At 37.1% G+C, this 15,333-nt stretch overlaps 1 protein-coding gene across 5 annotated transcripts in view; it reads right to left on the reverse strand.

Moving 5' to 3' along the window:
• Positions 1–15,333, reverse strand: part of PRUNE2 (prune homolog 2 with BCH domain) — a 146,516-nt gene that overhangs the window by 28,886 nt on the left and 102,297 nt on the right. For 4 of the 5 annotated variants that reach the window (XM_035310258.1, XM_035310257.1, XM_035310256.1 and 1 more), the window contains exons 11-12: positions 1,757–1,836; positions 641–841 (exon numbers count right to left, since the gene is read on the reverse strand). In XM_035310258.1, the coding sequence (XP_035166149.1) occupies positions 641–841; positions 1,757–1,836 (281 nt within the window). Of the gene's footprint in view, positions 1–640; positions 842–1,756; positions 1,837–14,886; positions 15,034–15,333 lie in introns of those variants that run through there. The other variant, XM_035310259.1, reaches the window with a different exon arrangement.

Raw genomic sequence — 15,333 nt, forward strand, 5'->3', positions numbered from 1 at the left:
GCAAGCTCTTTGGTGCAGCTTTTGTACAGAGTGAATGGGTGCAAAACCCAGCTGGGTGTTTTCCAATCATCCAAAGAAATGATTAGGGCACAGATAGTGCCTGAACTTCAAAATATTAATATTCTGGTATACTTCACGGCAAAATCTGGAGGTATCATGACAAGAGAGACTTTGGGATGAGATTTTCCCATTCAGACAATATATTTCACACAGCGTTATATCTTTAAATATAAATGATGTAAGTATAATATAGAGCTGCTCATTGAAAGTGCAGTTAGTTCTAGTGTTCCCTTACAACAGACAGCAACTGCTTTCTCTTTACTGAAAGACTCTTTTCATACAAGTCCTATGATTAGAACTGGACAAAGAAAGGAGTTAGATTCTATCCAGGTTGCTCTTCTTATTTTATTTCATCAGCTGATCAGCTGTACTATTTCTTTCTGCACTCTGCATAAGTAGAAATGTATTACTTTATACTGGAGGAGAAAGGTTAAAAATAGCAGAAAAAAATATCTGGAAACCTTACATTAAATCTCAAATGCATTAACCATATTCATAGCCTGACTGACATGAAACTGATCATGTAAACAGCAAATAAAGAATCAGAAATGAGCTGTAAATCTACAGTCTAGAAAGCTACCTTGCCCAGTGTATTCAAAAGAGTCTGCTTCGTCAGGAGTGTCAAGGTCATCTACATTGATGTCAATTTCATCTGGTGTGTCCAAATTATCATCAGAAAGCACAGAACCTTCACTCTGGTCCAAAGAGAGATTGATATTTGGAGCAGTAAGCTTTATCCTTCTGGGATGGGAACCATTAAGATCAAGAGAATTTGGAGGTTCTGAAAGAAGAGAAATAAAAAAAAGAATTTCACTTCCTATGCATACAATTTGTCTCCCAGATATTTAAGAATCACCGGCAAACATATTGGGATAGACCAATTACAGTAACAACAAGCCATTTCAGGCCACCTAATATAAAACAGAAATATCACACATTAATGTTTTAAAAAATAAAACAAGTTAAATAAAACAAGCTTCCACAGGAATGGCTGGGAGCTGGGAGCACTTGCATTATATAACATCCAGATTCACTCTTCTCACAATCATCAGCCAGAAATCAAGGTTCACACACAGTCTGACCCACAGGGTTTAAGAATTTAAAGAGCAACAAATCATGAGTTATGAACAAACGCTCTGTTGAATCTGGGAGAAAATAATACGAGTGAAGATTCCCTCTAAGTTCCTGTTTTGTTATGCACTTGCTATCCAAGTGGTGCTGATTTGCAAGTAGGAGCCATGTCTTTAATCTTGACTAAGACAGTATTGTATCCAATACAGTAACAGAAATAAAAATACCTCCGAGTCTCATAATCAGCCTTAACTAATAGTCTTAAATAAAACAAAAAAATAGGTATAGCTCTGTCCCTTGCCACTGCATTATGTGCCATATTTCAAGATGTTCTTAGTTCACTTAGACAGTAGTCAAATATAAGATAGATAATAGCAATTACTTAAACATCATAAGGACTAAATAAGCAATGACAATAATGCACAAGAGGAAATATTGGTATTTATCATTTGTGAAGCGAAGAAGAAAATTGACAAAATAAAACAAAATTAACAAGTTTTCTTTTCAACACTGCACTGACATTTCCTTTCATTTTATTACCAGCACAAAAATGCCCTTATCTCCATATAATGAAATTACAAAGGACTATGATATCATTAAAGTAATAAGTAAGAGCTTCTCTTACCGGGTCTCATCTCTGTAGAAACGGGGCTTAATACACCCTCACCAAAGGGGATGTCCATTCCTACATTCTCTTGTAACAACCTAAGAAATAAAACATAAATCAAAACCTTGAAGAGATTCACAAGTTGACCACAATCTCAATATAAGTTGTGTGATCTCATATGTAACTGTACTTTTCCTCTACCAATCCAGTTTAGAAGTCTGATACCAAATTAATGTAAGTGAGAGTTAAACACAGCTGCTGTAATTCTATTATGCAGTCCTTACCACTTATTTACTCATGTCTGTAGAGCCTTTGGAAACTATAGGTCTCACACAGCAAATTTTATTTGGATCAAGACATAGCAGTGAATAATAACAGGCTGGCAAACAGCAATGCTTCTCATTCTACACAAATGAAGTTGGTCTTTTGTCATCTGGCAAACAGAACACATCGTTGTGGGAAGATTCAGCTACTCTTTGCAAACTGCACATCACAGCAAGAGTTTTAAAATTATATTTTCATTGCTATACATACAGTTATTGTAAAGCAAAATTCGGATCATGAGGGTTTTTTTCATTCTTTTAATATCATTTGTACTTGAAAGCAAATTTGACCCAAATCAGTCATTTTGTAATCCTGAAGAAGTTGATGTCCTGCATTGAAAGTGTACAGGAAGCACAAAAGTGAGAAACAAAACTACATCACACATTTTTGAAGACTAATGTTGCAAAATATCCTATCTAGACTACATTTTTAGGAACATACTAAGAAATTACATTTGACATAACTACATGTGACACATAAAAGGCATTGAGTGGTAAAAATTATAACAAAGGTCTTTGAATGTTTAAAGTAAACTGACTTGAACTGTTTTAATGTTTATTGTCTATTCAAGTATTTTACAAAATGCTTGCTGGAAGGATGGTTCAGATAGGAAAAAACATTTTACATTTACAGGATACTCCTGACAGCTTTGATATACACTAAAAATGTGACTCCAAAAAAGCTTTGTTTGTTTTATATTATACCATTTTTTTTCTCTATTCCTGTTCCAAGCAACTTTTTTTTTTTTTTTAATGAAAGTTGAAGAATAGAATTTTTATGGTTCAATTAACAGAGATGTGATGAGAGCAAAGTGGGTGCTTTTCTCTGCCACAGCATCAGCTAAACTCTGCTCTGCGTGATTCAGCTGAGTGGGTCTGAATAGGCTTGTCTTGTTTCTCTTGCAGTTTCCTCCTACCTTCGCTTTCCCCGTGAGGACTACCCTCATTACCTCACAGTGTGTAGTAGACAGGACTCTTCTGGCCAATCACTGCTTCAGAGTATGAGTATAGTTTCTGTGATTGCTTGTTATTTTTGCATACATTTAAATATAAATGTGTACATGTAGACCTAAAGGATCTGAAGGCTTCACTGTGCTCAACATTACAGATCTTTACCTGAAGTCCCAAACCATATAATCAGATAAGGCAAACCACTGAACTCACATATTTCCCATACAAATAATAGACACGATAACGTTAGAGCTAACAATGTTTGTGCTTCTCAGCTCATGACCAGGCCTTGTTTCTAAATAAAAATTGACATATATTCTTCTTGCTAACTAGTTTTACTAATTTATCCCCAGTTGCTGTAGGTAGATATTTCATAAATACAAAGATTAACCACTTAATGATTTCCACATAATGCACCAATTCTGGAATATGTATAATCACTGTCAAATAAGACTTGTGGTAGTCTTTCTCTCTGGATAGACAATAGAATGGTAAAGAAATTTGATCCAAGTATCCTGCTCATGAGTAAAATGAATAGCATAAATTGTCTGTAATATACCATTTTCTTTTTTATTTTTTTTCTGTGTTTTAGCATTATCTGTGTTCAGAAAACTGATATGCAGAACACCACCACAATTTACTTAGAAAATGTAAACAAATCATTATAGTCTTTGGCTTCTTTTGCTGTCTGTTCAATTTGTAGTAAAATATGTGTAGTGAAGTCTAATTTATTCTTCTAAACTCAGCAGAGACATATCTGAATTCTAATGACAAGCATTGTCAGTAACAGCTGGATAAGGTAAGAAATCATAGTGGTGGAAAAAGCGTAAGGAAACAATGATTACTTCTAATCCATTTTAAATTTGGATTAAGATTTTATGTTGGGTTTTATTAAGCTTACTACCTGTAATAAATAAGAACATTTCCCAAATTATATCAGCTCAGGAATACTCTGATGACTTACAGGTGCTCAAGGGTGAATATTTTGGCTGGACTGAAGAAGGTTTTAACATTAACATACAAACCATTCATTTATAAAATTATCGTATACCCTCATCACAACAAAAGATGATTCCTTACTTAACAAGCCTCAGAAATCACTGCAGGTACTGATTTGAAGGGAAATGCTCTTCTTTCAAGTTGCGTGAAGAGCAAGTCACAGAAGGAAAGTGATTTTTTTGACTTCTTGTATTAAAAAGAGGTGATATTCTCTGAAATAAGCCTGTAAAAATGTTTGAGTGAAATTAAGAATACCATACATCTCCTCTGTAAAATAAGATCATGGATGAATTTCACATATGATATATCTACAGAAACTGACAATATAATTTGACAAATTTCACTCAGAACTTTATGAGTTGACTAGAATTTTAGTTATGCCTAGGATAAATTAGGATAATTTATAACATTTCTTGGATTGCTGGAAAACTACTTTTCTCCCTGTGGCATCTTGGCCTCTTTTTTTTTTTTTTTTTTTTTTTTTTTTAAATGGTACAATGGTACAATTTCTAGGGAATCAAAATATATTTATCTGTTGATAAATATGTTTCATATTCTTTGATTTGAATTTCTACTGAAGTACAGCTACAGCTTTAGGCAAAATATTCAAAGAGTACCCATCACTTAGGCATTACAAGTAAACAGCATGAGAATCTGTCTGAGAATCTCTAACTTTAAAAACGACATGCCATTAACATAAAGTCAATAGTCCATATCATTCTTATTGGGGTATTTGATCTGGGAAGCAAGAGTCTGTTTACTACCAAATAGTCAACAGACTTCTAAAAGATGTAAGAGAAAATCTGTTTTGGAGTAAGTCACATTTTCCTAGACTCCTTCTGCATTACCCAAACAGATTAAAAGATTCCTTGCCAGATGTGCATGTTCTATGTTCAGGCGAAGTTCATGTTTAAAAAAAGCCTTAATTAATATTTATTCAGTCAGAAATTAATAGGCAATACAGACAACTTTCAAATCTGGTGGCTTTAGATAGCAGGTTTAGTCAACAGAGAGCATGGCTTCTGTTACACTGTACCTCAACGTATGTCTCTGGTGGTGCTCTTCAGACTCTCCATCAGTGTGAGAATGAGCAAGATATGGATGAAGTTTGTTTTCTACAGACATAGCTGCCTGTTTCCTGCAGATTTTGTGAGCATGTTATGCTGAGTAACTCAATGCCTTGCAGAGGAATTTCTGGCTGTGTGTAAGCTGAGAGAGCACCAGGTCTCAACAGCTCTCAGGAGGAAATCTAGTAATGAAGGATGGACGATAGAAACTTAAATCAAGCAGCTACCTCCTTTTTCTTTTCCAACGGACTACTTCAAATAATCCCCAAATTCTGGTTTAGAAAATTCCTTGCCTTTCATACAGGTGCAATCGATACCATGGATGATATGGTCAAAAGTATTAAAAAAAAAAAAAACTTTTTTTTTTTTTTTTTTTTTTTTTTTTGTCCCCTCAGTGAATGCTCCTTGTTGAAGAAGTAAATTAAGCTACTTTAGAAAGCTCCATTCTCATCAGGTATGATTTAGTTGACTGATTAAAAAAAAAGAAGAAAGATCTTTCACTCGGAACTGAGGTCAAAGTAAAATAAGCTTTTTGTGTCATAAATGACTTCTTTTATGTTACACACAGACCAGTCATTTAAGGATCAGCTGCACTGGGAATCAAGTTACTGCATATTTGCTTTGATAACTCAGGTCTACATAGCTGTTCAGAACTAGCTAAAATAAAACCTATTTCTCAAAGATGCTTCAGAGCAAGATGCCAAATTCTTCGTTGGGTGTGTGGAGGGGGGACACAACAGAGACTGGAGGCCAAAATCCTTTCCTTACTTTTTCTTGAACCTAGCATTCCTGTATTTCAATAAATCTTTAAATACTTCTTAGTGTCCTCTCCAGTCAGTATTTCTCAGAATAAAAGTTATCCTCCCTGACTTTTCTAGATATAGCAGCATTCTGCTCTTTGGAAAGAGCAGCTCTGAATATTCACAGCAATATGTCATAATCCCTGTGGGCTGTGCTGCCTCACCCTTGTGTCATACGTGATATATCACCAGTTTCCCAAGATGTGCTGCAGCTATTACATATCAAGAAGTTAAATTCTTTAGTCTAAAACAATTAAGCTCTCCAATGTGTTGCTCTGAATGAACACCTGCAATCTTCAAGAGAGAGCAACGTTAATCCAACCTTTCTAAAGTGAATCCCTCCACTCCAATCCACCACAACTCATGTGCCAGTCAGACTTTCAATGTTACACATTTTCCAGACTTCTGGGCTCACTAATACAAAAGTTTTAATCTGACATGGAGCCTACTACTGCAAAACAGTTAAGTAAATTATGTTTGTTCCATGCCGTTCCCTCTATACGCAGAATTACTTTTACATTTTTGTAAGATAGTGAAGGCTTTTATAGTTTCCAAAGCAGGATTAGTAAAAGGAATGACAGAGATGAAATCACCTTAACTCATATTACTACATGTTTGTTTTTGAAACTAAATAGGAGGAGGGGAGATGAAGTATAGCGAAAAGGTTATTCAGAGACCAGACAAGACATCTGGCATTTTTCATCTTCTCAAGTTCCACGTGTTACACAGGTACACCCTGCTCTCAGATGAAATAAAAGCCTTGCTTATAGCCCATTGTCTCACTAATTTGCAGCAGAAAATCAAGCTATTTGGAGGAAGAATGTACAAACTGTGAAATTTTAGGGGCAAGAACAAGGTTAGGGAACTCCACCTCTTCCCTGAGTCGCTCTTGCAAAGCATATCCAGCACAAAGCGATTCTCGCTGGGCCCCCTGGCCCCTGCCTGGTAACTCCACTGGTACACAAACACCAGGACCACAAAAGGAGAAAGGAGAACTTGAGGGACTGGACATGACAATCAAGTATTTTCCGTGAAAGGTATATAAAAACAAACAAACAAACAAACAAACAAAAAACCTTGGCTTTTATCCAGCAATGTCTGTCAGTTGGCTCTCAGCAGGGCTCCCCTGGGAAGCACCCTCATGACTGAAGGTATAAGCAGGGGTCAGCGTCTTGCCAGGCTATGGCCAGAGCACGCAGCACCTTGTGCTAGCTGGTATTAATGGCAACCTGCTGCAGCATTTAGGCTGCTCCACCAGCAGAATGCCTAACCACTCCAGGACAAGCTGATAACTGCTACCAAGCTGTTCTTCTATGCTCAGAAAGAACAGGAAGTCTCCAAGATGGAGCTGACAGCAAATCTTTAAGCACTCCACAAATGGGAAATTATGTCAGAGATCTACTGGAAAAAAGTGTTTTCTTAATTGCTATATTCCTCTCCAGATTACAATTCTGTGCTACTGAACAGAGTACTCTTACATTTACATGCATCCAATGCATTTCAACAGATAGCTAACTTAAAAGGGTTGTTTTGCTGTCATCCATCTTTGTAGCTACTCCAACACTCCCCTCAGCACACATAAAATAACAGCAAAATCCATTCCATTACCACTAATAAACACTTGATGCATTATTTCCTTTTTAGGACAAAAACTGTTTTGCATTTATAACCAAATAAAATATCTTTCTTTCATATGTTATATACTGTGTTTTAAAATAACAGCAAGTACCTATTCTCTGAAATCTTTTCTCTCTCTTGCAGTGCTCAGTTACAGAACTCAAAACTACAACAAAAAAGATTATATATATAGTCACTCTGCCCCCCCCCTTTTTAATAAGAGGATAGTTCTGCTTATAGAAACAACTCCGTAAGCTCCATACAACTGCAATGTGCTATTTCGGAGAGCTTTATTGCTAATGGTTATTAACAAATCCTGATGTAATTTGCATTTTGATACTTATCATCCATTCAGGATGGATAGAAATGTTCTGCAAGCAATTTTAGAGAACTTTTGGACATCTTTAACAGCTGTGCCTAAATACAAAATGAGATAGCATTGGAAATAAAGTGTGACTATGTAACATTGAAAAACAAAAACTGATCAAACATGGGGTGTAGTCTGTGAAAAATTTGACAGAAATATATAGGAAGCAACAGAGAAAGATGCCATTAATATTAGTACTGAACAAGCAGCTGGACTGTGCAGTAAGATAAGAAGAAATCCATTAACAACGGCACCTATTAAAACCAACCTTCAAAATTACTTCCTAAAACTAGTTCTTTGCTACAAATTTCCAGACAATAGACAAAAATTTATACAGCTGCTTCTTCACTGATAAAGGAGACTGCAGTGTGAATTTTTAGGCTCAGCAAAATTTATGATCCCTAAGCTATAGTGGTGTATGCAGCAAATGAAAGTGACACAGACTATGCAGAATTCAGTTTGAATCAATGAGAGACTGCTTCAGCAACACCTACATACCAAGAAAAAGAACATATAGGGAGGAATCCACTCCAGAAAATCTGAGACCAGGAAAAAAAAAATAAGTAATTTTACACACAGCTGTGTAAAGTAATTACATTGTATACAGGGTACGTGTAAAAAAAATAAAAAATAAAAATTAATTTTATAACCTCCTGAGAGCTGCATTTAGCAACCACATGTTAGAATACTAAATTAACCGTTTTTCTATTGCTATTTATTTGGTACCTCTTAAACATAAATTAGTTCAGGAAAAGCCTATATTTTGAGTGCTGGAATTTATGCCCAGCACAAGACTATTCCTGCTTCTAGAAGCAAAACAAAACCTCCAAAATTATCTGTGCTGTCTTGTTTAAGCTAAAACCTTTATTAATCAAGCAACTGTGCAAATGGCAGCTAATCATTTTCATGCTCCTGCACAGTAGATAAACACATGCTAATATTCCCATTTTACAGAGAAACAAGTCATTCACTTTCTCAATAGCCAGAGAATAAACCATTGCTAAAAATTAGTCAAGTTTTTCATGCTTTGCTCTTCAGATTTAAAGCATCTTTTAACAGATTGTGCTGTTAGTTGATCCTTTCCATATGCCAATTTTTTGCCCCATTTTCAGCATCGACATTGGATAAAAAAAGCTAGGCATGCCTGTAAGAAGTAATATGTTTGGTGCAGGAAAATGCTGTCTTCTAGCCAAAAGATTTAGCTTGTTTTCATTTCTATATGTTAACTGAAACATGATAAAATTCTGAATTTGGGTCAATGAATATTTTTAGTAGTTTTTTATAAAAATGTTTTCTAGCCTCCAAATAACTTTATTTTTTAGTGTCTGTTTATCTATCCATTTTGTTCCTTGCTCCTTGTCTTAGCTCAGTACATTAAGTCTTGATTTTTTTCAGGTAGCCACATAGAATAGTAGTCTGTCCCATCTGCTCTTATCAATTTAAGCCTGTTAAAATATAAAAGCTGCTGTTCTTAAGCACATGCTGCTGCTTTCACTGCTGTGAGGCAGCCACAGGCTGTCTGTTCTGACTCCTTGCCAGCTCCCTCCCTGTGCCACAGCACTAGAGAAGCAGGCAAAGCCAGGGATAGATGCAGGGAGCCACAGAAGGACAAATCTAAATAAATAGGTGAGTGATAACACAATTCACTAGGCTATTTCAGCAACCTTACAAACATGCTCATAGATCAGGAAGGCTTAAGAAAGGAATCCTTGGCTCCAGGTTTCTTCCAGCCACATGAAATAAAAAAGCATCTCCATGCAGAATGAAGTAAAATGAGCATTTATTTAAATTCCAGACCTGGATGCCCTGTTGACATTGGGTCTTAGGAATGCAAGCCAGGCTGGCAAAACCTGCAGGTAATCCCAGAGCCCCCAGAATTCCTTTCCCAGGTGTTTGTCTTCAGCAGGTCATAGGATGCCATATGAAAGACAGTGCAACCCAGATGATAACTATTTGGTACCTTATGCTGTAGTTTATGCATGCCTAAGCATTATTTACTGTGCACTGTTCAAACAGCGCTCTAAAAATGGGATGATCAGTCCTTTCGAGGGCTTTTCAGAGGTGCTAATCACCTGAGCATTAGGCATTTCCAAACATTATTTAACTTTACTCTGGACAACAGATTTATGAGTTAGGGGCAAGGAATTATTCATTATTACAGAAGTGAAACACAGAAAATAACTTTGAAAGTGTCATTTATTGGCAGCTCCTAAAATATGATGCCTAATAAACTTTTTTTTTTTTTAATTTTATTTTCTGAATATGGAGTATTTTATAACATATCCTATATGCCAGTATACATCCTCAGGACTAGCTGTCCCTGAAAAGTCAGGGCCCAGTGGCTTCACTTTGGCATCCTCAGAAAGAATAAATCAGACAGGTGTCAGAAAAGGACGTGCAATTCAAACACCTGGTGACTAATGATCTACCCTTTACCACCTAAGAACCCAGCAGCACAGGCAGAAAGAGAAAACAATTCTTGTGGGCAGCATTAGCTGCCTATAACCATGAAATAGCACCATCTCCAATGCTGCCTTTTACTGTGCAATGCAGAGCCTGCTGGGCATTTTCTAATTTCACCTTTTTAAACTATATTCTCTTAACACAGTGTTTTGTTTGCAAAAGCATGTAAAGTCAATAGAGAATAACAAAGCTCAAGGTGGAAATAATATGCTACTTATAATCTACCTGCTCTTCTTTTGTACTGCATTCACATATGGTATTGTCCTTGGACCAGCATCTCTCCTCTGTTACGTGCTCAGCTTAATAGAGACAGCAGAAAATTACTGGAATCAACAACACAAAGTTGGAGAGCCTGTGTGATGGATGCTCCTCCATTGATTCTGGAAGATCAGAAAGTCTGGCAAGGAGCTACGTGGGTTCACAGTAACATTAGCATTTAGAAGGCTTGTTTAAACTTATCTGATCTCTCTCCTCTGCGTTTAATATGTGTTGTTAATATTCTACAAATAACATCTAAATGATATGTTAATCAACAACTACCATTAAACACACACTGCAAATACGCTGTAAGAAGGTAATACCAGCATAGAAAGGAGGAGTCAAGGATCTTTTACATCAGACTGATCTGAAGTATAACATGAAAATGTTTTTTGAAAATTACATATATATTTCTAAATTATTAAAACATTAGTCCTAGTTGCATATTTAGGATCTGTTTCCCAACATCCACTTACATTGAATAATTAATTATTCCTTCATAAAACTCTGTTTAAGGTTATTTATTCCTCACTGTAAAACCAGCTTTCCTTCCAGCATGTGCAGGTCACAGGGACCATTTTCCTGCCAAATCGTGCTGTCTAAAGCACTCCTCAGAATACCTGCAGTTCCAACTAATGCAATTGGCACATCAACAGCACTTAAAAAAGCAGCATGCATTCTATACCCAGTGCAGCCATCTGCACTTCCAGGATGTATGCTAATTGTTTGAGAGTAGGTAACAGGGTGGATGTTGCAGGATCAGAAGCAGAAAATCTTTAGGAAGTTGTACATTTTACACCCTACTGAGATTCTTCAGTGGAGTTTTGAGAAGTCCCCTCCAACCATTACTACAGTCTACAATTTATTAAACAGGTGTATGCTCAGATTAAGACATGTTGGGATGCCTCTCACTTCTCTTAACCGTTAGTAATAACCATTAGTTCTGCAACTGAACTATCTTGTCAACTTAGTGACTATTTCCTCTTTTCTACTTTGCTTTTCTGTAGTATTGTCAACTTTTTCATTGCTCATTGGAGTTGTTTCCCTGAATGTATGAATACCAACATGTACAATGATGATTATACTTTTTAACAAATACCAATAGCCAGAATCAAGTGTTTGAATGAATGATCCTATGACAGATGAATGCTGTCTTGCTCACATGATAAAACATGTTTATGTACAATTTTCAGAGCTGCTAACTGTAAGAACTCACTTAAAATTAATATATACAGATTCATGGCACTTCTATCGGTCTATTTATTAAAACGTTAGGATTTTGCTAGCACTCCCTTGATTGCAAGCCTAGCCTTTGCACAATTTATAATATACTGATAGATATGAAAAGATACGACAACGTTTTTACAAGGTATGACTTCTATCTTTTCCTCTCTTTGTAATGCTTTTTCTTTGGTCCTATTTATTTCTTCATTCCTTATCCTTCTATTTGCCAGCCAACTAACTTCTATTATTTTAGTACCTTAAATCTTGTTAATTTGTTAATCTACTCTCTTCTCATTTCTATGTCACTGTACCCCAAAATTTTAATGTTTTCCTTCTTAATATAACCATGAGTTTGTAATTTATGATGAATATTTTCATAATTTGAAAATAATCTTATCTACCAAAGAGTACAAATAACTATTCTACAAAAACCGACGGAAACTAACTGATACCTTTTCCCTATCTTGGCCATAGCTGATCTACAGAAAAGACTCTAAAAAGATGGTTTTGTTAAATCTCAGTCTGCCTTTGTCACGAACATAACAGATAACACGGGAATGTAACAACACAGAATACTGAGCAGGAATTTTAACTGGGAAGACTAAAATGGAAACACCCTAACAGGTGTAAATTGGTAACTAAAAAGATACCATCCCTAGTAGCTTATCTATGGCCTCGGAAAAATAGGAAAAGCCCAGCCATGAGCAAGAGGAGACACCTAATCATGGCACATAAGCTCTGCTGAAGCAGTTAAACCAGCACCAAAGGCAGCAGCAGCCTTGCAGACTACTTGCACTGGCAGGAGGTGCTTACAGAAGGGACAATGGTCAGGCCCTGCAGTGGGCAGGTCCAAAAAAACTTGTGCTAAGGGGTGTGAGGGAAGCAGAAAGCCACCATTTATCTTCAGAAGCAAATCTTTGCTTCTGCTGAATTGCAAGAGTCCCAGAAGCAGCAGAAATTTAAAAACCAACCTAACTGTGGGAGAGACAAGGTTGTCAGACACAGCAAAAATGCAGTGAGCATGTAAAAAGAAATGCCAGACTGAAGAAGTAATGCACAGGAATTAGGTGAGAAAATGCAGCTCCCCCTTTTCCCCACAAGGCACTCCTCATACATTAGCCTTGCAGACACAAGGGCAAGGCTAGCTACATGGTCTGGTACTTGAGACAATCTGGAAAAGGTGTACCCTGCTGGGCAGCTGTCCATCACATCCTGCTCTTCAGAGTTTGCTGCCAGTATTTTCTGCTAAGACGGTGATCTTGTTCTCGTAGGACAGTGTCAGCTTTCACCTGGCAGCAGGAAATAAAGACTTCTGCTGTCCAGTTTTCATGGCTGCAGTGGCTATAGAGTCTACGCTATATGCTAAGAATTAATTAGAAATAACTGAGTTAATTCATAAATTTCCATAGCTGCTATACCACTTTCAATATCTGAAGGAAAAACAAACAAACAGGTAAACTAAGAAAGCTGTTGAGTGATTGGTCTTTTACACTCATTCTCCTTCTCTACCCCAGTCTTATATTCTGCTCCTGTAGCACCATGTTTTCCTCAGTATTTGTACAGGGCCAAATAGGAAGTGTCTCTGATACTGAGGACACTACAGTGATACAAATAGCTTACAAGTGCTGACAGAATCATATTCTCATGTATACATTATTTCTTCATAAGTCTGTGTACTACATATTTTATCTGAATGATAAGACTGTACTTTAACATTGCTTTTTTCCCCTCTAATTCTTTCTGTACATGCAACATAACTGTTAGATAACACAGTTTTCTTGTTACTGCTGAATATTATGGGAATGTCACAAAACAAACAAACAAACAAAACCCAACCCAACAGACTGCTTGTAGCAGGATCTAAGTTTTTTAAGCAGTGAATATACGCCAGTGCTAGGCTTGTCTCTAATTACACGAACTATCTACAGCAATGTCCAGGTTTACACAGGGACAAACAGTGGACAGACTCATTAAAGACAGGAATAAAGAGGCTATTTTAGACCCCAGCATTCCCCTGTCCCCCAAAAGAGGATAGGTGGGGGAACACAGCAGCCCTGGAGAAGTGTTTTGGCAGGTTAAGAATTTGTGTGTCATTTCCTCCCGCTCCCTGCAACTGCCTTAATGCCTCCTGACAGTGCTGCTGGAGCTGTGTGCATTCTCCCTTCTCAGCATAGCTCTGCTCCCAAGCATATTAATAAACACCAGAGATGACATCTCTGCCTGCCCCTTATTCACTTACAGTGCTAAATGCACCTACCAACCTTACATGTATTTCCTTGCATGTTGGTCTAAGTAGTGATATGTAGACATTCTGAAAATTTTCAATGCCCCTGTACATCACTATCATTTGTCTGTTTATCACACTTAAAACTGAAAGATACTGTCATTCCTTCCTCATGAACGGAAATACATATGACTGAATGGAGCCAAATCAAGCTCTCTTTGTTAGTTTTAAATGAAAACAGTGCCTGTACAAAACAACCTCTGCAGTATTTTTTCAGTCCTCTTAACACTGAGATTATCGCTGCATCCTTGGTCATGTAGCCTTCCAAGATTACAGTCTCTGCTCTTGCAACAATATAAAAGGCTATTGCAAATAAATACAAAAATCATACGCTTCAGTTGATAGCAAAAAAATGAAAACAATACCATTGTCAAGTAGTCCACAATAAGAACTATCACAAACAATTGCTATGCCAGTAATTAAACAGCCTATAAAGCAAGTTATCCAGTGACAAAGCCCAACATTCATTTTTTCCCACCATATTTTCAGAGCCAGGCAAACAAGCTGAAAATAATCTAAAGTGCTAGGTGACTGTACAGTGAAGTTTTGTTCCCTAATTACAAATACCGTGTCTGTGCTCAGACAAAAGAAATCCCGCTGAACCGATGCAAGCTTCTCTCAGAAAGAGCTGCAACAGAATTAAAATACAGCTGCCTTATTTTCGGTAATGAGGTCCAGGGTGTTTTGCATCCTGCTAACAAACATTTCCCCTTTTTCTGTCTGAAGTAACTGCAACAATAGAGCCGCTAATTGGAAAACCTGCGTATCAGCCTCTCGGTGTAAAGAGACGCTTACCTTCTAAAGACTCGAAGAGGCCTTTCTACTGGGAAAACAGTGAAGATGCTTTATTGCTGCACTTCAGCATCCCTCTTTCTGCAGCAGTTTACTAGGAATACAGATCTTCCACCATTTTCTTGTCATGTGACTAGTGGTACTGCTAAATACGGGTGATCACCTGCCTTCAAATAGCCTGCTGTATGAACCAGCAGCTACGGGGCTTGGGTTAAGGGAACACTGAGACGAGCACAGAACAGTGCTTTAGCTGTGAAATTTTTATTTTTATTTATTTATTTTTTACGTTCCCTGCGGAGCTTTGTCACAGCATCTCCAAACTTTTACAGGGCAAGTCAGCTGGCTGCAGTGAAAAGCTCCCCACTGCTTCATTTCAGAGCCTGAGGAAAGCCTGCGACGAGAGATTGAGTGACAAAAGTTCTTATGGATTCAGCCCATCTCAGCCCTCGT

Source organism: Oxyura jamaicensis, chromosome Z, assembly GCF_011077185.1.
Source record: "Oxyura jamaicensis isolate SHBP4307 breed ruddy duck chromosome Z, BPBGC_Ojam_1.0, whole genome shotgun sequence".
NCBI classification, from domain to species: domain Eukaryota; kingdom Metazoa; phylum Chordata; class Aves; order Anseriformes; family Anatidae; genus Oxyura; species Oxyura jamaicensis.